The sequence below is a fragment of the Elgaria multicarinata genome, chromosome 12 (genome assembly GCF_023053635.1).
Source record: "Elgaria multicarinata webbii isolate HBS135686 ecotype San Diego chromosome 12, rElgMul1.1.pri, whole genome shotgun sequence".
Lineage (NCBI taxonomy): Eukaryota > Metazoa > Chordata > Lepidosauria > Squamata > Anguidae > Elgaria > Elgaria multicarinata.
In genome coordinates this window covers 20,176,290-20,200,145 of record NC_086182.1, presented here as the reverse complement: position 1 = coordinate 20,200,145, position 23,856 = coordinate 20,176,290, and the positions used below count along the sequence as shown (strand labels likewise).

Below are 23,856 nucleotides of genomic sequence, written 5' to 3'. Positions count from 1 at the left end.
TCATCTTGGGGGTCCCACAAGCAAGGAAAAAGCACAAAGTGAAAACTCTTTATTGCATTCTGTCTGAGTCGAAGGTTCATACATCCAGTAACGGGGAAGCGGCGTGGCTCCTAGGTCCCCATCGCCTTTATATGCACATCTTCCGGGTAGAAGGCAAGATCCCACATGCCTCTCAATGTCCAGTCTCCATTACTGTCTGTTCTTCTTCCTCTTCCTCCTCGTCATTGGCACCGAAGGCAGAGAAACTGACCGGCTGGCATGTGAGGTCACGCAGATTGATCAAACAAGCAGTCTGTGTCTTGTTGAAATCAGGAAGGGTCACCAGCAAGACCTTCTGCCCATCATCGCCTGCAAGGCAAGGGGGGAAGTGGAAGTAAGAAGAAGTAGCAGAAGGTTTCGCATGATTCCTAGGGAAGCGCCATGCCGCCATGGTTTGAAGGTATACGCTTTGCACGCACAAGGTCCCAGGTTCAATCCCCAGTATCTCCAGTTTTAAAAGAAAGGAATCAAGTGGCAGGCAATGAGGCCAGCCTCTCCCTAAAACCCTTGTGAGTTGCTGCTACTCAAAGTAGACAGGACTGGGCTGGATGGACAAATATCCTGACCTGGTATAAGGCCACATTTGAGGTTTCAACCTAGCACTCCATAAAGGTTAAGTACCAGCCATGTAAAGTGGGTAGAGAGACACTACAGATAGAGGCCTTGGATGGAAGCCAGCAGATCTGCAAATATCTGCACACCTGCTGAATTCAAGCCAGTTTGATAGACAGGGGGCCAAGAGCATCAGGAGTTAAGAATGTGCATACAATCGCCCAAATCCAGAAAGGTGAGATGCTCAGGTTTAAGCAGCACATCAGTAACACAGGTGAAACTGCACCTGGGTACACATTGGTCACTTATTTAACATACTAGATACACCCACCTCAGCTGTTAAATCTGCAACTGACCGGAACTATACAGAGTGGAAATGAACAGAATTTTTTGACCTGGTGAATTTTCACCAGGGATCAGTTTGTAGTACAAGAGCAATTTGATTGACTGAGACCCTGTTCAGATGACACACACTAAGCCACAGTGGTTAAGCATTATAGCTTAGCGTGTTGTGTGAACCATTCCTAACTATGGTGGCTACATAACCATGGTTTAAACATGCTCACTATTTGCTGCAAAAGGGTTAGCAGCCTAAATATGGCTTTAGTGTGTTCTGTGCGTTTTATGGCCTTGTGCATTTTATTAGGCTCAGCACAGGAGTTCCAAATAGAGCTATTTGCAGAAAATATCATTATTAGTCCCTCTTAGCCCCAGAGCTACTTTATCCAACCTGGTGCCCTCCACTTGTTGGACTATAATTCCCAGGATTCCCCTCTCAGCCAAAGGCAAAGGCTTCCCTGGAGTTTATATCCAAGCGTGCTCCTTATGTTGTGGAACAAGGTGGCTAAGGAGAAGATTAGGAAGAGACACGTGCAGCACTTTGCATCCTGTGCCAATCCCTCCCCTTCCACCTGCCACGGAACTGATAGACCTCTGAAGGTAAGTTTAATAAACTGGAAACAGCTCCATTTCTTATGAGGAAACCTACCAAATCCCAAGGGAGCCCCGGATGAAGCCAAAGTGAACCTGTCCCCCATAGGACCCAGCCGTTTACCATCTTACCTTTGGCTACCTTGGATGTGAAGAAAGGTGCATTCCCGCAGAAATAGACGTGAGGGCAGTCAGTGAAGATGAAGGGGTCGGTTTTGTAAAATGGGTAACAGCCTGAAAAACAAGCAAGCAGATGCCTTTCAAGGAACAATCTACCAGCAAGTGGAGTTAAAGGGAGAAGAAATCTAAAAGTCCAGGATTAATAAAGGGACGACACAGCAGGTGTAATCTAAAGCTGGCAGGGCCTCACCCTCAAGAAGCCACAGAAATCTATTTTATGAGGCATTTAATAAGTTTAATGAATAAATATATGCATTATTTCCAGGAAGCATCTCACAGTTCTTGAGAAGTTAGAGCAGTACGACAATGGAACCAATGACCTAGGGAGGTTGTGGGCTCTCCCACACTTGAGGCCTTCAAGATGCAGCTGGACAGCCATCTGTCAGGGATGCTTTAAGGTGGATTCCTGCATTGAGCAGGGGGTTGGACTCAATGGCCTTATAGGTCCCTTCCAACTCTACTATTCTATGATTTACCCTAAGCATTTACAGAGCTGTATATAACTCTTTCCATTAAGTCCAGAGCCAACAGGCATTAACTGTAAAGCTTGCTTGTTCTACGGCAATTCTAACAATGCTTTCTACTTCAGGATGTGATTTAAGTTATGCATCCCCTTCACAACCCAACATGGAAGGCGTTTGTATCGGCACAGTTCCTGCTCTCCTACATATATTTTAAATAAGCACCCATGCTAATTTAGGTATATGGGCTGCTTATATTAAGGTATATATTTGAATTTGAAGTGCAAAATCCTTTCCCCTTCCCCCTCTTTTTCTTTTTATATTAAGGGTAATGTAAATTATTGTTATGCATGGATATGTTTATGATACCTATCTTTTTCCTTTTTTATTTGATTATTTAAAATGCTTACAGAAGTTTAGAAACAAACAATTGGACCAAAATATTACCAACAATTTAACAATAGAGAATATAAACAAATTTACTAACAGATCTGACAAACATCACAAGGTTCCTAATTACACAAAAGGTTGCACATTCTCTTGATTTTTGTTACACCGATATGTTACAAATAAGGGCCACTTTTCTATAAATCTTTTATTTTGTTGTCTTCCTTCTCTAACTCTTACTGACAAGGTATTTTATTGTCAGTAAGGGTATTTTAATAATCCAGTCCTCAATTGTAAGGGCTTTCGTTCCCCCCCCCCCCCCCAGTTTGCAGCTATTAACATACTAGCGGCTGTTAGTAAATGCACTATCACCTCTATGCTATCAGATGGAACAACTTCCTTTACACAGCCAAAGAGAATAATTGTTGGATCTAATGGTAACGTATACCCTAACATGATTTCAATTCATCTATTATCTTTCAGCAATAGTCCTTAATCCTAGGGCATAGCCAGAAAAGACGGGACATGTCTGCATTAGACATTTTATATCAACACCTATTATCAGGTGGTAAATACGGTTAAGCTTTACAGGCGTTAAATACCAGTGGAAAATAATTTTTAAAAAGTTCGCTTTCAGATTTATACTAACAGTCTGCTGTGGTATATTATTCCAAATCCAACTCTAGAGATTTACTGGAATCAAATAAATTCATTCTTTTCCCCAGCTGTTTCCTAGTTGTTTCTTTCTCCCCCCCACACACACACACACTTTTGTTGTTGTGGCGGTTCCTCTCTTTTCTGCTGTTGTTGCGTTGCTGCGTTGTTTGGTTGCATTTGCAAAACAGAAAACAAAACCGTATTGCTGTTCTCCTAAGTGTAACACTTACGTGGGAGAAAGATAAAAGGCAGGCAGATTATGGCTACGAATATCTCACCGGCAACAGATGGAGGGCCACGGGCACCACCTGGCCATTCCTGCCAGGGTAACCAGCCCCCAAAATACACACATAACCTTTCTTCAAGAAAGCAATTGACTGAAAGTTGTCCTGGCCCATTCAACTATCTGGAAGGCCCAAAAACACCAAGAAAAAGGAAAAAAAAGGGAGAGTCTCCCTTAATGGAATTACCAAGTGTGTCTGGGGCTGTAGGGCTGAGATGCCCAATCCTCAAGGTCCACTCCAGAATTTCCAGATAGTCAGACATGCTGCTATACTTGAAGATGTCGCTGATATTCTGCCCTGACGTCCCCAAAAACCTAAGTTGAAAAGTGGGGGGAACCTGTTAACAGGTGAATGACAACAGCAAATTCTAGCAGAGAGCCAGTGTGGCGTAGTGGCTAGAGTGTTGGACTGGGAGTCAGGAGATCTGAGTTCTAGTCCCCACGCGGCCATGGAAACCCACTGGGTGACTTTGGGCCAGTCACAGACTCTCAGCCCAACCTACCTCACAGGGCTGTTGTTTTGAGGATAGAGAAGAGGAGGGCTGTGTACACCACCTTGAGTTCCTTGGAGGAAAAAAGGCAGGATATAAATGCAATCAATCAATCAATCAATCAATACATTTTTTAAAAAAAAAACAATTTTATACCACACATTCTCTAGGAAGCTCAGGGTGGCATACATGGTTATCCAAGTGCCCCCCCCTTTTATCCTCACAACAACCCTATAAGGTAGGTTCGGCTGAGAGGTAGCAACTGGCCAACAGTTATCCAGTGAGTTTCTTAGGAAGCAGAGTAGAGAGTCTGAACCCAGGTCTTCCCGGTTTAAGCCTATCGACTACAGCACAGCAGCTCTCTTCTTTCCCAGGTTAATGTGAGTGCCTGCATACTTCACTCAATATGCCAGAGGTATGACTCCAAGAAGCTATGCTTCTTGGTCCCAGGGTGCAGACTGCCAGCCAGCAGGAGCAGGGAATACACCTCTGACTTTTCAAACAAACAAAAAACATACTCCTAGTAGTAGTGAGCGTGTATGGCACAGCGGCTAAGAGACTGAGCTACAAATTAGGAAGTCCCTGGTTCGCGTCTCGCCTCTGCAATGAAATCACTTGGTGGCCTTAGGGCAAGCCGCTTCTCCCAGCTCACTATGACTAGTAACGGTAATTTCAGCTCATGTTCTACGTAGGTGGCTGGATTGTGATAATGCTAAGACTGGAACTTGGGCTAAGGCTGGAACTTGGGCTAAGGCTGGAACTTGGGCAAATTCAATTTCCTTCTTCAAACGATCATAGGTTTTATTAGGGTCAGGATGAAGCAACCAGAGAATTCTTTGTCCTCTTTAGTTCCATGACGGCTCGTTATGTCCCGCAACGATGAGGCAATAACACTGACTTACACCTTACAGCAGCCGTTCCCAACATGATGCCCTGCAGATGTTTTGGACCACAACTCCCATCAGCCCAGCCACCATGGATATTAGTCAAGAATCATTGGGAGCTGCAGTACAGAACAGCTGGAGCGTGTCAGGTTGAGGAAGACCTTCTGTACAGGGTTGCTCTATGGATGCTAACTTCCTAATGCAGGTGAAGCACTTTGAACACTTGAAAACGCTATACAAATGTTAAGTACTATTAGTAGTAGTACTAGCAGTAGCAGCAGCAAGAGTACTAATAGTAGTAGCAGTAACAGTAACAATACCAATAGAAGTAGCAGCAATAGTATAGTAGTAGTGGTAATAGTACTAATAGTAGTAGCAGTAAGAACTGCAGTAGCAGTAATAATATTGCTTTAAAGAGCTTGAGGAACTTGAGCTTTACCTGACACCATCGATGTTAGCCTGGTAGGGGTTGGTGACGAGCTGCAGCGTGGAGTAAGCGCTTGACAAGGGAAACATGCAGCGATGCAGTGGCTGCTGAGGCAGCGTGTAGTTGGTGGGATCAAACTCACCAGGCATCACATCCACAGGTACAGACATCTGTAAGGGCAAAGCAGTCAGTCAGCCCCAGAAACAACGAGGAAAGAAGCTAGCTTATGAGCAACACAACTCATTTGGCAAAGGCTAAGTTCAGAGGGCTGCAATGTGCTCCCTGCAGATTCGTTGGGAACCATGGCTGATCCTGAATGGTGGTGCTGGTGGTGGTTCTGCCACCGCCAAAAGAAGGCCATTATTTGGAGCAAGTGACTGTGTTGCCATCTACTCTGCATTGGCTGTTGGTGTACTTATAAGCCAGTTACGGGGCCCATCTCATAATACCAAAACCCAGGTCCATTCAATGATGAGGAACGGTGGGCGATTCAGGACCGAAAAAAGGAAGTCCTCTTGGCAACCAGCCCAGACGGCTTTGAAAGGAAATGAGGCACATTCATGGAGGAGAAGGCTATAATTGGCTACTAGTCATGATGGTGTCTCTATGCTGCTTCCAGGAGCAGAGGCACGTGTTTCGGAATACCAGTCCCTGGGAAACAGAGGCAGGAGAACAACTGTTGCCTGTTACGTCCTGCTTGTGGATTTGTGAGAAGCAGGTTGCTGGACTAGAGAGGGCTTTGGCCTGATCCCGCAGGTCTCTTTTTATGTTAAGAAGGATGTGTTTTGCCCTAGTCAGAGGGAGACCTCCCCTCCCTCCTCCCCACTCACACTCAGCTGCAGCAGGATTTCGTCCAGCATTTTCACAGCCTCCACACTGGCAGCTTGAGTCTTCTTGGTCAAGTACTTTGCCTGAATGAGAGGGTGCAAGAAGATCAAAGAAACACAGGGAAGGAAGGAAGATTCAAATGGTGCAATGGAAATCAGTGCAATTGATGGCTATTTTATGAAGAAAAGGCAACCCTTCCCCAAAATAACCTCCACGTCCACCACGAAAAACGAGAGAGATAAAGAGGCTATTTTAAGATGACATGTGTTGGCTTCAAGGCCCAAGGAGAGGAAAGGCACATATATACCAGCCTTCCACAAGTGGGATCTCTCGGGTGCTTTGGACTACAACTCTCACAATCCCATTGACCATTGGTCATGCTGGCTGGGGCTGATGCGAGCTATAGTCCAAACGATCTGGAGGGGACCATGTTGGCGAAGGCTGACATATGCAATCAAAGAGGGAGGGGGGAAGGTAACATAGTGATATCACTGGGGTTGGAGAGGCAGCTCGAAACTATCCCACCAGCAGGAGGAGGAGACAGACGAAAGCATTTCTGAGCTGCAACTAAACACATAAGCATCCCATTGGGCAGTTACAAGGCTATTCGTTCATCTAACCCAGCACTGTCTACAGCAGGATTCCTCAACTTGGAGCTCTTCAGATGTGTCAGACTACAAATCCCAGGATCCCCCAGCCAGCACAGCTGGCTGTTGGATGCTGGGAGTTGTATTCCAACACCTCTGGAAGGCATTAGGTTGGGGAAGGCTCTACTATTCTGATTGGTAGACGCTCGCTGGGTCTCAGGTAGAGGTCTTCCATCAAACCTGCTACCTTGAACTCCTATAGGCTATTGCCTCCTATAGGCAAAGCCCAAAGGAAGGTGTTCAGAACATTGACTTGGGGATTCCTGAAGCTCACACACTCCCCTCCATCGCCACCCAGTACTAGATGTGTACGCATGGCGCTGCCCATTTCCTGACTTATTCCTGCCATAAGCAATGCATCAAGTTGAGAGCATTGTGTCAACTGCCAAATTGTATCGAGTCAATTGCCAAACAGCAACAGACCTAACGGGTCCCCAGGGCATGGTCTGAAGACACTGGACGTTGCAGGCTTGCTAAAGCTAAGCAGGTCAGGGGCCGGATGGTTTCTGGAGGGGAGACCAACTTGGCAACCCTCCAGTTATATGGTGGTGGAAAGGCAGATCATAAATACAATATATACATAAAACAGTCCATGCAGGGCCCTCACCTTGTTCACTGTGTCTCTGCTCTGGGTATTGTGGCTGAGCAAATTGCCTGCTAGGATGACCCGAGAGATGAGGGCTACGCTGGACTGCTCTCCCTCGGCGCCCAGCTGACCGGTCACCATGTCCACGAGCAGCTGCATGCCGAGGAGACTCTCTCCGCTCTTGCCACCGAGGCCGAGGCCTGACACCAGCAAGACGAACCTGCAAGACAAGATTTAAAAAGACGTGAGTGCCAAATTCTCACGTCACGCCATAGAACAGGTGCCTTGATCTCTCTAGGCCTTTATAGGCAGGAAGTAGAAGGACCAGCATGGCTAATATCAAGAAACAGACAGATACATGCTGGCAATACATTAAGGAGTTGATCAAAATTCACCCAGAGAACATTGGTTATTGGGCAGATAAAAAAATATAATAAATAGATGAAAATAATAAACCACTTACACTTATTCAGTGGCACACAAGAATATGGGATGCCTGCCCATATTAAAAACAAGCATTTCCATCTTGTCCTTCAAGCAGCCCTGGGTGGCTGGCTCTAGCCAAAATTCAAATCTCCCACAATGCACCTCAGATAGTGTTGCACTGGGACACTGTGAGAAATCAAAATGGTGACTGGCGTTATCTGAAACACTGCTCCTGCTGTTAATAAACCTGCCTGTGGTCACTGATAGAGCAGATGCCTCACAAATGGATACTTTCCTCAGGAGTCCTCAAACCTGTAACCAGCCCTGACCTCCCCTTTACAGGTGCCCTGACCAGGCAGCAAGAGCTACACTGAAGCACCAGAAAAAGTAACTGACCCGTCACCAAGTGTCTCCAATGTCCCAAGTACCCTGGCATAGGTAGGTATGAACCCAAGAGCATGTGGAGCTAAGATGGAGCCTTGGTCTGACCCAATGGGGCCCTTCTTAGGACAAGCTTATGGGGGGCCTCACCTGTCTGTATTGGGGCCCATCATGGGCAGCTGTGTGGGCATGTCTGCAAAGCAGTGATCTTCAACAAGGAACTTGCCATCGTCTCTCTCCGAGCCATAGACAGCAAGGATGGTCCCTGGATCAGTACGAAAAAAGGACAGAGTTACAACAGTTCAGCGCTAACCTTCCCTGCACAAAACCCAGACACTCAGCATTCATGAGATGTGAGAGACAGGCTGCGTTCGGACAACACGATAGTCAACAGTGGGGTAATAACCAACTCGAAAGCTGCTCCTTACACAACACATAATAATCAACCATGCTGTGGATTAGGATCGGCATTGAGTTGACTCGTTCATCCCCTATCCTCTCCCCCCTTCCGTCCTCCCGCTAGTATCCCATCAGCCATTGCTGCCAAAAAGCTATCCTGCAGGCTGAACTAGAACGACAGCCGCCGCTCTGACCACTCTTGCCTTACGACTCTGTGGCTGACGAAATAACCAATGGTGGCTGAGGAAATAACCAACAGAATCCTCCATACAGCATGATAACCAACGGCGGTTCATATAGCCAACTCTGTATACCATTAGTTATTTGCATTGGTTATTTCAGACAAATACTCCCTCCACACAACATGATAACCCACAGTGGGTTAAATAACCAACCGTCAACTATTTAAACCACTTGGGTTCTCGTGTTGTCTGAACCCAATCATCATAAACTCAAGGTCAGGTTCTCATCTCTCCTAGCACTCGAGTACCACTGAACAAACAGCTCAGGATCCTACCAGAGGGACGGGGGATGGATAGGGGGGCTTCTAAGATCTGGATCAGGGGCCTTGTGCCTACTTCTAGAGTTAAAATGAAAAGACAATGTTGCTATTTACTAGACACACATTTAAAATAATGTCTGTTTTGGCCACAAGTACGCTTCAAGTGTGGCATAGGAAGGGAGCGGCATTGGCGCGGAACTCTATTCAGCCACTGCACAGGCTGCTAGGCAGCTAGGTTCCGATCCAAGGCCAGGTCTTGCTCCCATGAGCCCGGCTTGCCTACCCCATCCGTCCTACCTGTCACCAGCTTGTCAACTTCTACGGCTCCCTCTAGCTTGATGCGCTGCAGCTCGTCCTCCAAGATCAGCTCATCCGATGGGTGGATGTATTTGGTGCGGGGAGGTGGAGGTGGCAGATTGTGCTGTGAAGAGAAGCAGCACCTGGCTGTGAGGAAGGAGCAGCGCTGGCTGCATGCTGCAGGTTGGGCGTTGCTCCAAGTCCCTCATCCGTGGCAGGGATCAGGGCATTCATCCCAGCTGCCTCTAGGCTGTGGAGCACCATCCCTGAAGGAGACGCAGGACTGTCCTTCCATAGAAGGTGCTGAGTTTGGAAATCTTTTGCCTGTGGATTCTCTTACAGATCTTATGATTGTTTATACCCAGCATGGGGAAGGTTTGGCCTTCCAGATGTTGATGAACTGCAATGTCCATCAGTCCTAGCCAGCATAGCTAAAGGTAAGTGATGATGGGAGTTGCGATCCAACAACATCTGGAGGGCCACATGTTCCCCACCCCTGCTTTATGCACTTTCAATTTTATATTTTGATTTCTAGTGATTTTACTGCTGTTTTATTTTATTTATTTGTTACATCTATGCCTCGCCTGCCTTCCAAGGAGCCCAAAGCAGCTTACATAAATCGTCCTTCTCTTCATTTTATCCTCACAACAACCCTGTGAAGTAGTTTAAGCTGAGAGTCAGTGACTGGCTCAAAGTTAACCAGTGAGTTTCACGGTTGAGTAGGGACTAGAACCCAGGTCTCCCAAGTTCCGGTCCAACACGCTAACCACGACGCCACTGGATCTCAACTTTTATGCACTTTATTTCCTCCCCCCCCCCCCAATTTTGTTAGCCTGAGAAAGGCAGGACACAAATGTTTTAAATTCATTGTCTCCACATTTTGTAGTCTCACTCCACCCCATGATGGGCAGAAAGCTTTGATGCAAGATCAGAGACTTCCATGTAACATCTATTCCTGTAATTAGGAATTCAAGTCTCTGGTTGCCCTTACTGGATGAGAGCATAAAATATTCTAAGCCATTTAGTTTAGGTCACAATTCTTTCCCATCAGCCACACACATTCTGGCAAGGAAACGGCACAGCTTCAAGCACCCAGCACTTGATGACAGTAAACATTGGATGGGCTGAAATAATACTTTCAGTGCCTTAAGTAAGAGCCATGTGAACCTCTTTTCTCAACCGCTGCAGTGCAGCAAGACCCACACAATCTACCTACACATAAAAAAGAGAATGCCAATAAGGCCAAGTCACCCTCAGACAAACAGCACTGACTTTTCCATGTGCCTCCCCCATCTTCCAAAAAATGTGCAAACAATAACTCATAAGTTGTTTCCTTCTAATGGCTGCTGGCTTTCAAGACCACAGCAAGTAAGTTTTATAGAAACTTATCCAAAAACGATGCTACTCATCTGGTCAGTGACTTCCTACAGCCAATCTTTGGTGGTTCTGCTCCAGCACATGTGTTTGCGATCATGACGTGCTGTTCGAATGGAGTTCATTATCGGGGTGAGTTAAACTTATTACTCAACAAGCATCCTTCCAAAGTTAGCTAAGACTTCGCTTCTTGCTCAAGAGTTGAGCCACACTGCCAGCAAGATAAAGATGCTCCAAGATGGGGGATTTTTTTCTTTCTTTCTAGATGCCAGATATGCCAGCTGAGCAAGAATGTCCCTGCAAGGGAAGGGGGAAGGACTTGTCCCTCTTTCGATCCCCGACTGTCCAAATGAAACACAAGTGACTAGCAGGACCAGCACAGATTGCAAAGTCCAAGGAAGGTACTTGTGCAAAAGAGAAAAGGCAGTATATAGTCTATAGTATATAGGCAGTAAGCCTATATATACCAGCTGCTAGGGAACATGGGCGGGAGGGTGCTCTTGCACCCGTGTCCTGCTTGTGGGTTCCTGGTCAACAGCTGCTTAGGAACTGTGTGAACAGAGCGCTGGACTAGATAGACCCTTGTTCTGATCCAGCAGGGCTCTTCTGATGTCCTTCTGAAGAGGGACCAGCCACAGCTCAGAGGCAGAGCACATGCTTCACATGCAGAAGGCCCCACGTTTGATCCTTGGCAACTGTCAGTCAGAGTTGCCAAATACTCTGACCTGGTATGAGACAGCTTCCCATGCAGTGGTGGCTCCAGTGCCAGTGGGGTGGTGAATCCGCTCCAGGTTTTAGCTGGAGGAAGTCAGATCTCCACTGTTCCTATGTAACCCAAATGTTCTGCTAGTACCTCTTCTCTTGCAGTATCGTTTCCCCTATCCCCAGAGTAAACTAACAGGGTTCAATCAGCTTTAGGAGAAGCTCCCATGTGGGTTTTTATTGTTTTAAGTGGCTTTCCTCTTGCATCTTTTAAGAAGCAACCCAAGACTCAGAAATTAAGTTTTGTTTTCCTCACCCTTTACCTCCACACCAAGGAAAGCTTCACATGCCTAATTTCTGTGTGCCTGGCAGCTTGTTAAAAAGCACAGAAGCAGCAAGAGTGAAAGCGGCTAATCTAGTTTTCACATCTAAAACTGTAGCTTCATTTTTATTTTATTTTTAAATCAGCAGGCTAAAGGGATCCCCACTTCTTCAATCAACTTAATTAACAGAAAAAAAGGCCTGCAACAATTACTCTTCTCTTGAAGGAAATCCAGCCCCAGATGTTGAGATGCTAGTGGAAGAAGTTTTCTAGCTAAAGGTGTTCTTACCTTAATCCTGCACGGGGAATTTAAGAGAAGAGGACATCTAGCTTCTCTGTCATTTTTACTGTGCTCTAACTTTCCCCCCAACTCCACGCCCTCCAGATGTGTTGGATAACAATTCCCATAATCCCCAGCAAGCATTTCTATTGGCTGTACTGGCTGTGGGTTGTAGTCTATCACATCTGGAGCACACCAGGTTGGAGAATGTAGTTCTAACTGCCTAGTGTTTGATAGTAGGGAGGATTATGTGCATAGCTGTGCACTGTGACTTTTCTTTTCTTTTCAAAGGAAGAGTGGAACATATGAACATTTGCAGCACATAACACAAATTGTGCTTAACGTTGCCAAAACTCCTACAATTTTAGCCATTCCAATGACATGTTTAAGCCTCTCTCAAGATTAGCATCATGTTAGAAAGAGACACTGCCACTAGGAAAAGATGCCAGGACAAAGAACGTCATTTGAATCACAGAATTCTACATTGTCCTCCTTTTTTGTTCTTGGAAGATTAAATGTTCCTAGATAGAACAGCCTTCCCCAATGTTATGCCCCCACCCCCAGATGTTTTGGGCTTCAACTCTCATCAGCCCCAGCCAGCATGGCCAATGGCCAGGAATGCTAGCAGATGTAGTCCAAAACATCTGGAGGGCACCAGGCAGGGGAAGGCTGACATAGAATCCTAAGAGCTGGAAGGGGCCTCGTAGGCCATCTAGTTAACTGCCTACTCAGTGCAGAAAATCCAGAACTAGAGCCTCCCCTTGGAACACAGGAAACTGCCTTATACTGAGTCAGACTGTTGGTCCATCCAGCCCAGTACTGTTGACATTGAAAGGTTGTAGGCTGGAGTTTTTCCAACCCTACCTGGAGATGCTGGGGACTGAAGTGGCAGAGCAAAGGAGGTGCTCTACCACTGAGCCATGGCCTCTTCCCATGAGGAAAAAGAGATGGCTGTCCAGCTTCTGCGTCAAGGCCTCCAGCGAGGGACAGCAATCCACTCTTCTAGGGCATTAGTTACATTGTCAAACTGCTCTTACAACCAAGAGGTTCCTCCTAACACTCAACCAAAATCTATCCTCCTGTAACTTACGCCCATTAGACCTAATCCTGCCCTCTGGAGCAGCAGAGGGAATGCCTTTGCCCTCTTCTACATGACAGTTCTTCATATATCTAAAGTGTGCTATCATGTTCAATCTTCTCTTCTCTGGACAACCATCTGTCAGGGATGCTTTAAGGCGGATTCCTGCATTGAGCAGAGGGTTGGACTCAATGGCCTTATAGGCCCCTTCCAACTCTACTATTCTACGATTCTCCATGCTAAACATACCCAGATCCTTCAACCTTTCCTTACATGGCTTCCCCAACCCCAAACCACTGACCATCTTTGTTATCTTCTTCTGCACCCAGTCATATTTGTCTATATCCATCTTCCTCAACCTGGTGCCCTCCATATGCGTTGGGCTACAACTCTCAGGCAGCTGGGGGATGCTGGGAGTTGTAGTCCAACACATCTGAAAGGCATTGCGCTGAGGAAGGCTGGTCAATATCCTTCAAGTTTTTTTAACTTTTGTGAACCACCCAGAGAGCTTCGGCTATTGGGCGGTATAGAAATGTAATAAATAAATAACTAAATAAATTCGTAAGGTGCAGTGCCTAGAACTAGACATGTGTAAGCTTGCCTAAATAGGTAGCTAAAACTTGTCAAGATGTCTGTACCAGTTTGTCAGTAAGGTTTAATCCCTTTTTAAATAATAAAAAAGGCTGCAGGTTAACTTCCTTTGCATTCTATGGGGTTTGTTTTGACATTGAAAAGGAAACAAGAAGCTGAAGGCATAATTTAACTCCAGGTTTGATCTGAGCCAGCAACGGAATGAATGGTTTTTAAAAACAACACAGAATCACATCCCAAGAGTTCTCTTGAAATAAACGTTTCAAGATGGCTCACTTACTTCTGAAACTCCAACGAACCCATGAGATCATTTTAAAGAATATGGTTTATTGAGTTGCAATGATGCAAAGCCTCAAAGAAAAATGGAAGGAGAGATCTTTACTAGCATAATCTGCCGTAATGCCAGGAAGCCTAAAAGTAAAGTATTCTCAGGCTGCACTCTTGTACACACTCACCTGGGAGTAAGTCCCACTGAACTCAAAGGAGCCCTACTTCTAAGCAAACTCGCATAGGATTGTAGTGTCAATTAAGGAAAGAACACATTTTAGTGAAGACAAATGTGAGATAATTCTGTAGCCTAGCTACAGTTATCCATGCTCTGATAACCTCTCGTTTGGATTACTGCAATGCGTTATACGTGGGGCTGCCTTTGAAAACGGTCCGGAAGCTTCAGCTGGTACAAAACAGTGCAGCACGCTTACTAACAGGGACTGGCCGGCGAGACCACATTACGCCAGTCCTTTTCCAGCTTCATTGGCTGCCAGTCCAGGTCCAGGCCCGATTCAAAGTGCTGGTATTGACATTTAAAGCCCTAAACGGTTTGGGGCCAGGTTATCTGAAGGAACGCCTCCTCCCATATGTACCTACCCGGACCTTAAGATCATCTACAGGAGCCCTTCTCCATGAGCCCCTGCCGAAGGAAGTGAGGCAGGTGGCTACTAGGAGGAGGGCTTTCTCCGCTGTGGCACCCCGGTTGTGGAATGAGCTCCCCAGAGAGGTCCGCCTGGCGCCTACACTGTACTCCTTTCGTTGCCAGCTGAAGACCTTTTTATTCACTCAGTATTTTAACACTTAATTTTAACTCAAATTTAAATTATACTGTTTTAAGTCTGTATTTTAACCTTATATCAATTGTGCTGCGTGGTTTTATCCTGGTTGTGCTTCTTATATTGTATTTTGTATTTGTATTTTTAACTTGTTGGTTGTTTTATGATGGTTTTAATTTTTGTGAACTGCCCAGAGAGCTTCGGCTATTGGGCGGTATAAAAATGTAATAAATAAATAAATAAATAAATAAATAAATAATTCTAGCACTGGTGGGGGAAAAGCATATAAGAGAGGTAAACAATACCCAGCTAGATCCAGACTTAATCATACTTGGAGCAGCTCCACTGAAATCAGCGAGACTTCGGTTAGTCATGACTAACTTACATCCTACTGATTTCAGTGGAACTGCTCCAAGTATGACTAAATCTAGATGCAACCCACCATGTTTATAATGCCAGACGCCCAATTCAAGGGCAACAGGGTAATGTGATCTGATTTGTACTGCCTGCAGATTCACCAGCTATAGATCCCTTTCTGGGCGAAGAATAAGCAGAGGTTAAACCAAAAAGAGTCAATTGAGGAGACTCCTGGCTGTGTTAGACATTCAGCTTTTCACTATGGTCCTGGATACTACGGCATCACCTGTGCTAAGCAACAAACTGCCATCAACGAACCTCAGGCAGGGGCCGTAGGTCATGGGCAGAGCACCTGCTTCTCATGCAGAAGGCCCCAGGTTCAATCCCTGGCATCTCATAGAATCATAGAATCATAGAATAGCAGAGTTGGAAGGGGCCTACAAGGCCATCGAGTCCAACCCCCTGCTCAATGCAGGAATCCACCCTAAAGCATCCCTGACAGATGGTTGTCCAGCTGCCTCTTGAATGCCTCTAGTGTGGGAGAGCCCACAACCTCCCTAGGTAGCTGATTCCACTGTCGCACTGCTCTAACAGTCAGGAAGTTTTTCCTGATGTCCAGCCGGAATCTGGCTTCCTGTAACTTGAGCCTGTTATTCCATATCCTGCACTCTGGGAGAATCGAGAAGAGATCCTGGCCCTCCTCTGTGTGACAACCTTTTAAGTATTTGAAGAGTGCTATCATGTCTCCCCTCAATCTTCTCTTCTCCAGGCTAAACATGCCCAGTTCTTTCAGTCTCTCTTCATAGGGCTTTGTTTCTAGACCTCTGATCATCCTCGTTGCCCTCTTCTGAACACGCTCCAGCTTGTCTGCGTCCTTCTTGAATTGCGGAGCCCAGAACTGGACGCAATACTCTAGATGAGGCCTAACCAGGGCCGAATAGAGAGGAACCAGTACCTCACGTGATTTGGAAGCTATACTTCTATTAATGCAGCCCAAAATAGCATTTGCCTTTCTTGCAGCCATATCGCACTGTTGGCTCATATTCAGCTTGTGATCTACAACAATTCCAAGATCTTTCTCATTTGTAGTATTGCTGAGCCAAGTGTCCCCCATCTTGTAACTGTGCATTTGGTTTCTATTCCCTAAATGTAGAACTTGGCATTTATCCCTATTAAATTTCATTCTGTTGTTTTCAGCCCAGCACTCCAGCCTATCAAGATCACTTTGAAGTTTGTTTCTGTCTTCCAGGGTATTAGCTATCCCACCCAATTTGGTGTCATCTGCAAATTTGATCAGCGTTCCCTCCATTAATCTCTCCATTAAGAAGCATTTTCTGTTTATAACTCTAGGCTGTCATGTTCCTTTATACTTTATGACTCAGTTCACATGTAACAGCAATTCATGGGCTGTTTAACCCATGAATTGTCAGGGCCATGCAGGGGCGACTTTCACTCTGCATCTGCTTAGGGAAGCAACCAAGGAATGCCCCATTTTGGGGTTGTTAGTTGTGACATCGAAACTGGCACTCTGGGTTGATGAGGGTTAAACACCCCATAGAGTTAATCCAACAACCACGCATGGGTTAAAACTCTGGGTTATTTAAACCTCAACAACATCAGGCTCAGACATCATGACAAATAACCCAGGGAGGAGAGCATGTGGGGGGCAGCACCCCCACTTGTGTCCAGTCACAACAGCCCCGATGTTTATTTATTTGATTTACTTATTTGTAATATTTATACACTGCTAAATATAATAAAATCCCTAAGTGGTTAACATATAAACATTAACATGCAATATTAAAATGCAATATTAAAGACACAACATTAAAACATTTCCAATTAAAATAAAAACAGTACAATCCAAGGAGCAGTAAGTTGGAGAAGCCTGATTAATTTAATTACAGCCCGGGGAAAGCCTGACAACATAAGAAATTGTCATTACATGCAAACTAGGCCCATCTTTCTCCATTTTGTTGTTCTTCTGATGCCTGTTTCTACCCTCTGCTGCCTTTAATTAATTGTTTCTTGTGCTGCTTTGGATTTTTAATGTGGATTTAATCTTCACTTTTATTGAAAGTCACCCTGAGAGCTTTTAGTCCTAGGGCATCTTATAGGTTTTAGAAATAGACAAGATAAATTCATACTTTTTTATTTTTCGGCATACCACTTGTGTACCACTATGGCTTTAAATAAAATAAATAAAAAGGACCTCAGATAGTAGCCCTGGGGAAAACCCTGCTTCCAAATTAGAACAGACATTGTTGAGCTGGACAGAGCAATGCTCTGAGACTCCATATAAGACAGCTTCATATATTCTCATCCAACCTTCCAAACTCAATCGCACTCTTCCCTTACCTCTTCGCTGATTTCCCGTAGGATGGAGGGCTGGAGCTCCATTGACTTGAAGAGCGTCCCCACTACACAGCACTTCTCTACTATCTGCAGTTCGCACAGTTTCTTCACAGTAATATTGCTCCCTAAAAGAGAATGAAGATTAGAAATGTGGAGTCTTTCCGGGACTAAGGGTGCAATCCTATGCATGTTTAGACAGAAATAAGGACTGTACAGCAGGAGTCCCCAACCCCCGGTCCGTGGACCAGTACCGGTCCGTGGCCTGTTAGGAACCGGGCTGCGCAGGTGAGCTGCTTTCACCCACCCACCACCCACCCCAGCGTACCTGGGCACGGGGCGCCATCTTGCCTGCCCAGCTGAAGCGACGCTAGGATGCTGGGGTGGGGGTGGGCGGCTTCAGAACGGCGCGCCTAGCCGGAAGCCGCTCTGGGGGAGCGACTTCCGGGTGCACCATTCCGAAGCCGCCCACCCGCGTCAGCGTCCTGGCTTTGCTTCAGCTGGGCACCCACCCAGCCAAAGCAAAGCCATTATTATTATTATTTATTATTATTATTTATTTATATAGCACCATCGATGTACATGGTGCTGCACAGACCACACAGTAAATAGCAAGACCCTGCCGCATAGGCTTACAATCTAATAAAGTTGTAGTAAACAATAAGGAGGGAAAGAGAATGCAAACAGGCACAGGGAAGTGTAAACAGGCACCGGGTAGGGTGAAGCTAACAGTATAGAGTCAGAACAAACTCAATGTTTAAAAGCTATAGGGAAAAGAAAAGTTTTTAGCTGAGTTTTAAAAGCTGTGATTGAGTTGGTAGTTCTCAAGTGTTCTGGAAGAGCGTTCCAGGCATGAGGGGCAGCAGAGGAAAAAGGACGAAGCCGAGTAAGGGAAGTGGAGGTCCTTGGGCAGGCAAGAAGCACCAGAGGAGCGAAGGCCCCCGCTCCAGCATCTCTGAGACGCTGTGGGAGAGTGGCTTCCGGGTGCGGCAGCGGGAGTGGGGAGGCTGCCGTAGCTCTGTTCCTCCCTCTCGGGGACCAGGTGGGCGCGAACCCGGCCGCCGAGTCCAGGCAGGAGCAGGCCTTGCTCATGGATGGGCTTGGAGGCACACGGCGCCGTCGGCACTCCGAACACGGAGCAGGTTGCAGCTTGGGCTGATGCTTGGTGGGAGGAGGAGGGAGGGAGGGTGGCTGCGGCTGGCAAGGAAAGGGGCGGCCCATCCCTTGGCGCCTCCCTATCCCCTCAACACCCCCCTCGCCCCAGTCCGTGGAAAAACTGTCTTCCACGAAACCGGTCCCTGGTGCCAAAAAGGTTGGGGACCACTGCTGTAAGGGAAAGCAGATAGACTGCACTGGGTAGAAGACACATGGGTGATGTAGTGGGGAAGGGAGAATTTTAGTTGTTTTTTATGATGCACTAAAAGTTAAAAGACAAGGGCCCTTGGGCGACACCTGGAGAAGAGAGGAAGACAGATAGCCTGGGCTTGGCGCCAGGATGCCGGACCTTATCTGCCAAACGGCCTTGGGTTATCACTCGGGCAGAGAGAGGTGCAAAGAGGAGGCAACAGGACAAAGCCCAAAAGGGGAGGGGGGAAGAGGGACCGAGAAGGGAAGGAGTATAAGATGGGGCCCTGCCCTAATGCCTGGTGTGTCTGTTTCTGGCAAGGAGGAGAGTAAGGACTATGATGTGGGGGCCCAGCCCGGCGTGAGTACTAGGCACCATTAAGTTTTATTGTTTTAAACTGTTACTGGGTTCTATGCCATGCATGCATTTATGATATTCTTTTAGTTATTCTTCCCATGTATCATCCCTACCTTTAGTCTGATTAAAGTCTTCTACCTCACTCGGTGAGCCTCCTGCGTCTTTGTCTTGGCCCGTGCTAAATCCAGTAGGAGCAGGCCACAGAACGCTGCCCCTACCTTTACAAGCACAACAACTCCCAGCATTCCCCAGCGTCTGGTTGAGGGATGCTGGGAGTTGAAAGGCATTTCCATCTGAACATGCATACAATTACATCCTTAGGGTGTGAATCAGGCTGCAACACAAGAAGGGCGAAATACTCATATCTACCACAGTACTCCGCCATCCTTCTTCTTTGTTTCTAGGCCCACACCACAAGATTTTAGTAATTCATTTAGGGCGTGATCCTATGGATGTTTACACATTAAAAAAAAGTCCCATAACTCCCAGCATGCCTCAGCCAGCCATATTGGCTGTGGAATGCTGGGAGTTGTGGGAATTTCTTCTGTCTGAGCATACATAGGACTGCACCCTTAAAAGATTTTTAAAGAAACCCTGTCAACAAAACTATCAAGGCAATCTAAAATCAGGATATTAAAACACCAGCAAAAATATAAAATCACAAACAAGCAGAGCAACATTGTAAAAAAATCAGCACAGGACTGCAGTCAAGATAATAAAAATATCATACAGTGAATTGATATTACCTATTCAAAGCCTGGGAAAATCAAAATATATTTGTCTGGTGCTACAATGACGTCACAATTGGCACCAAGCGAGCCTCCCTGGGGAAGGGGATTCCATAAGCGAGGTGTCAACCATGACTGAAAAGGTCCTCTCTTTAGCCACCACCCACCTAACTTCAGGTGTGGGCAGTGGAGGAGAACTTGGATGACAAATACAGTGTTACAATCTGAATTTTCCTTCAAACTGTAGTCCTGGCCGACAAATAGGGCACCTGTCTGCCTACCTTGCCATCAATTATCTTTTTGGGCTGTGGGCACATTTGGCAATTTGAGAAACTCTCCTGGGCACCACCACAAAATGGCTGCCATGGGAGGTGTGGCAAAGGGACCTGCCCCAAAAGACTGAATACAAGGTGGTGGTGGGTCTGAGCCCCAAAACACTAAAGAACTCCCTTCAACCCACAATTTTCAGCACCAAGACTGAAAATTTCCCAGCAATCCCAAGTTCTGGCTAGAAAATGGGAGTTTTTAATAAAGCACCAAGAAAGGTGTTGAGGAGTACATTGGTGTATGCTGTAACCTATCTTCCAACAAATAACCCTCAAAATGATTTAATTTGATTACAGCTTCATCACAGATGAAGTTCCTTCTGATCCCACTTGCATTCTGACATGATAGAATGGCATGGAACCTCATCCTATGAAGAACACACAAACACACACCCCACACATACAGACACATGTATTTGGATCAAAATTTCTTTGCTCGATCAAGTTTGATGTTGAACCCAGAGCCACCACCAGAAACCCCATTACATGTCATCTGCAGACCATACAACCCTAACTTAGCAATGCCTTGTTGAAAATGACAAGATTTCAGGGAAACTAGAATCGATGCTGCTCTCTAGTGACGGCCAGTGAAAACTACATTATACCCTATTTAAACTTAAAATGAATTTTTCAGCCCTTTGGCGGGCATAGAAAACATTACTCCATCCACTGACATTTCACCAAAGTGCAGCAACTGTACTTTTTAAAAAGGATCCACGCCCTAAGGTTTGCTCACACAAATAGATTTTAATGGGGAGGAGCTTAGACAGGGTAGAAAAGATAACGCTGCTCTTTCCCTATCAAGAGTTACTTCACATCATCTCCTGAGAGGCGGCACGGCTGAAAGCAAAATGGAATGAGGCCGAAGACACGGGGGCGAAAACAGCAGCATATCTTAGCTTACAGCTCTTACTGTCAGAAACTACAGCTTAGGAGGGGAATTTCAACCTTTTAGAACGGAGGACAAAACCATGCAAAAGTTGGAAAGCCACCTAATGACGTTGCCATCTGGGAAATCCTGGAGCGCTGGACTGAAACTCAAAATGGGCTGGAATTGGCCCATCAGCCCAAGGTTCTGCCCCTCTGCCTTATCATTAATGGACTTTTGATCGCCACTGGACTGGGCTATTTCCCCGACACATGAACAGGAACTGGCTCACTTGCACGAATCACCTACTAGTAATTTTCGGGACTTCACATGCTCTCCAGTCTGCAAAGTGAGATCTGTCATACGAGTTGGAGTTAGCGAATGGATGCTGCCTATTAAAAGAGATGCGAGCGAGTGGCCAACTCTTGACTATTTCTTTAGCAGATGAATCGGGGCGTCCAACACACCTTCCTCCCTGAATACAACTCATCTCACAGAAATGCATCTTTCAGCACTCTTAGCAAATCTCTCCCAGCTGCCGCTTGGCAACTTCAACCGTTTTTCCGGCCTAGCTGGAGTTCTAGACATTGCAATCCCTTGGCTAGAGTGAGCCATCTATCCTGACAAGGAGAAAGGGCTGAGATTCACCATCTGAGCCACAGCTCAGGTACGCTGAAGTATGTGGATCTTAGCCCAATTAACAGCCCGACTCCAACAAAGAAATGAGTTGCTTCCTGGTTAAATATTCTTAGGATTGCAACTGTAAGCCTCATGAAGAGATGGGGCGGGGGGAGAACCTGGGGAGAATGGGACGGACGGACAGGAAAGGGGCATTCAAAAGGTGTCAACACCACAACATGAAGGCATCATTCTGGTGACAGACTTACCCCATTTGCGCCGGGCTCTCTCCACCAATAGCGGTCTCATCTGGATGAGGCGTGTGGCATAGATGTGGGCATACTGACGGTTGAAAGTCCTCTCCCCCAGCCTGAAGTCCTGGGAGCAGTTGGTGTACGTGGAGATGGGCACCCGGGCAAAGGTAGAGGCCACTGCAGATGGGGAAGCCAAGAGGCTGTGCACAGGCTGGACACTCTGCTCCGAAAACATGGCTGGAAGAAGGGCAACAGGCCTAGGCAGAAGATTTCTGCAGGGGACAAGGAAACAGTGAGGGTGAGTGGTTAGTGAGCTGCTCTGCAGAGCTTGCCATGTGGATCTGAGTCCCAGGAAATACTTCTTCAGACAGGGCGTTGCTAAAATACGGAATTTGCTACCACAAGACGCTGTGATGCTCATCAACACAAATGGCTTTAAAAAGGAATGAGACAAATTCATGAAGGAAAAGGCTAAATACAGCAATTGCTGGGGAGCATGGGAGGGAGAGTGCTGTTGCACCTGTGTCTTGCTCGTGGGTTCTTGGTTGGCCACTATGTGAACAGAGTGCTGGACAGGTAAAACTTTTGCACATCCGTTCATGTCCATGTTAGACAAGGCCTACACCTGCAAGATTTCAACCTGTCTCCCACCCAGCTTCTGTCACAGAAAGCATACTACAGGAGAAACTTTGCTTGTCTATGTCACAAAAGGCTTCATTTGCAAGATTTCTGCCTGTTGTGCAGTATTCCTGCACAACAGCTGCATAACAGGCATAAATCCTTCAGCCTTTGTTCAGTACATGACCATGTTCCACCTGCAGGATTTCTGCCTGCCCATGTTCCACCTGCAAGCTTTCTGCCTGTCCATGTTCCACCCGCAGGATTTCTGCCTGGCCATGTTCCACCTGCAGGACTTCTGCCTGCCCATGTTCCACCTGCAAGCTTTCTGCCTGCCCATGTTCCACCTGCAAGCTTTCTGCCTACCCATGTTCCACTCGCAGGATTTCTGCCTGCCCATGTTCCACTCGCAGGATTTCTGCCTGCCCATGTTCCACCTGCAGGATTTCTGCCTGCCCATGTTCCACTCGCAGGATTTCTGCCTGCCCATGTTCCACCTGCAGGATTTCTGTCTGCCCATATTGCACCTGCAGGCTTTCTGCCTGCCCATGTTCCACCTGCAGGATTTCTGCCTGCCCATGTTCCACCTGCAGGATTTCTGCCTGCCCACGTTCCACCTGCAGGATTTCTGCCTGTCATGCAACTACTGTTCCACAGGAGAAGCAAAGCAGGCACTAAAAGCACAGGAACCCTGCCAGAATGTTCTTTTTAAAGAGGAGCACCCTTTAGATGATCCACCAACGCTAAGGAGCCAGGGTCCAAAACCCACCCAGCACCATTAAAGCACACGCCCCCCCCCCCCCCCAAGGAAGGAAGTAAACCTCCCTCTGCAAGCATCAGCGATGCATCGGACCCGCTCACCTCTCCCACGGGGGGCGAAGGCAAGAACAAGCACCGCATCCCCCCCCCTCCTCCTCCTCCTCCTCCTCCTCCTCCTCCTCCGGGACGAAGGGCAGCCCAGAAGAGCCCGGCAGGGAGACACAAAACGCGCCAAACGCGAGCACGCAAGAAGACACACGCCAGTCAAACGCCGACAGGAAGTGACGCACGAGGTGGCCCATAGACTCACTCGTACAAAAAGGAGTAGACGGGCAACGCCGTTATTTAGAACAGGATCTGTTGGTTACTTTCGACCACTGGAGGCTCCTATTTCCGAGGGTGTCCAAGGTATGGTGACCCTATGAAAAGGAGGACAGGGCTCCTGTATCTTTAACAGTTGCATAGAAAAAGGAATTTCAGCAGGTGTCATTTGTATGCATGTCGCACCTGGTGAAATTTCCTCT

General features: G+C 46.6%; 1 protein-coding gene across 1 annotated transcript; it reads right to left on the bottom strand.

The window, feature by feature from the left end:
- Positions 1 to 27: 27 nt before the first annotated feature.
- Positions 28 to 23,568, bottom strand: POLD2 (DNA polymerase delta 2, accessory subunit). The gene is made up of 11 exons (XM_063139233.1): positions 23,435 to 23,568; positions 21,971 to 22,227; positions 17,466 to 17,587; positions 9,358 to 9,481; positions 8,310 to 8,424; positions 7,374 to 7,572; positions 6,122 to 6,202; positions 5,304 to 5,461; positions 3,677 to 3,804; positions 1,654 to 1,755; positions 28 to 348 (listed from the first exon to the last, which is right to left on the bottom strand). The coding sequence occupies exons 2-11, from the start codon at positions 22,188 to 22,190 to the stop codon at positions 173 to 175; spliced, it is 1,425 nt and encodes a 474-aa protein (XP_062995303.1). The 5' UTR covers positions 22,191 to 22,227; positions 23,435 to 23,568; the 3' UTR covers positions 28 to 172.
- Positions 23,569 to 23,856: the final 288 nt, after the last annotated feature.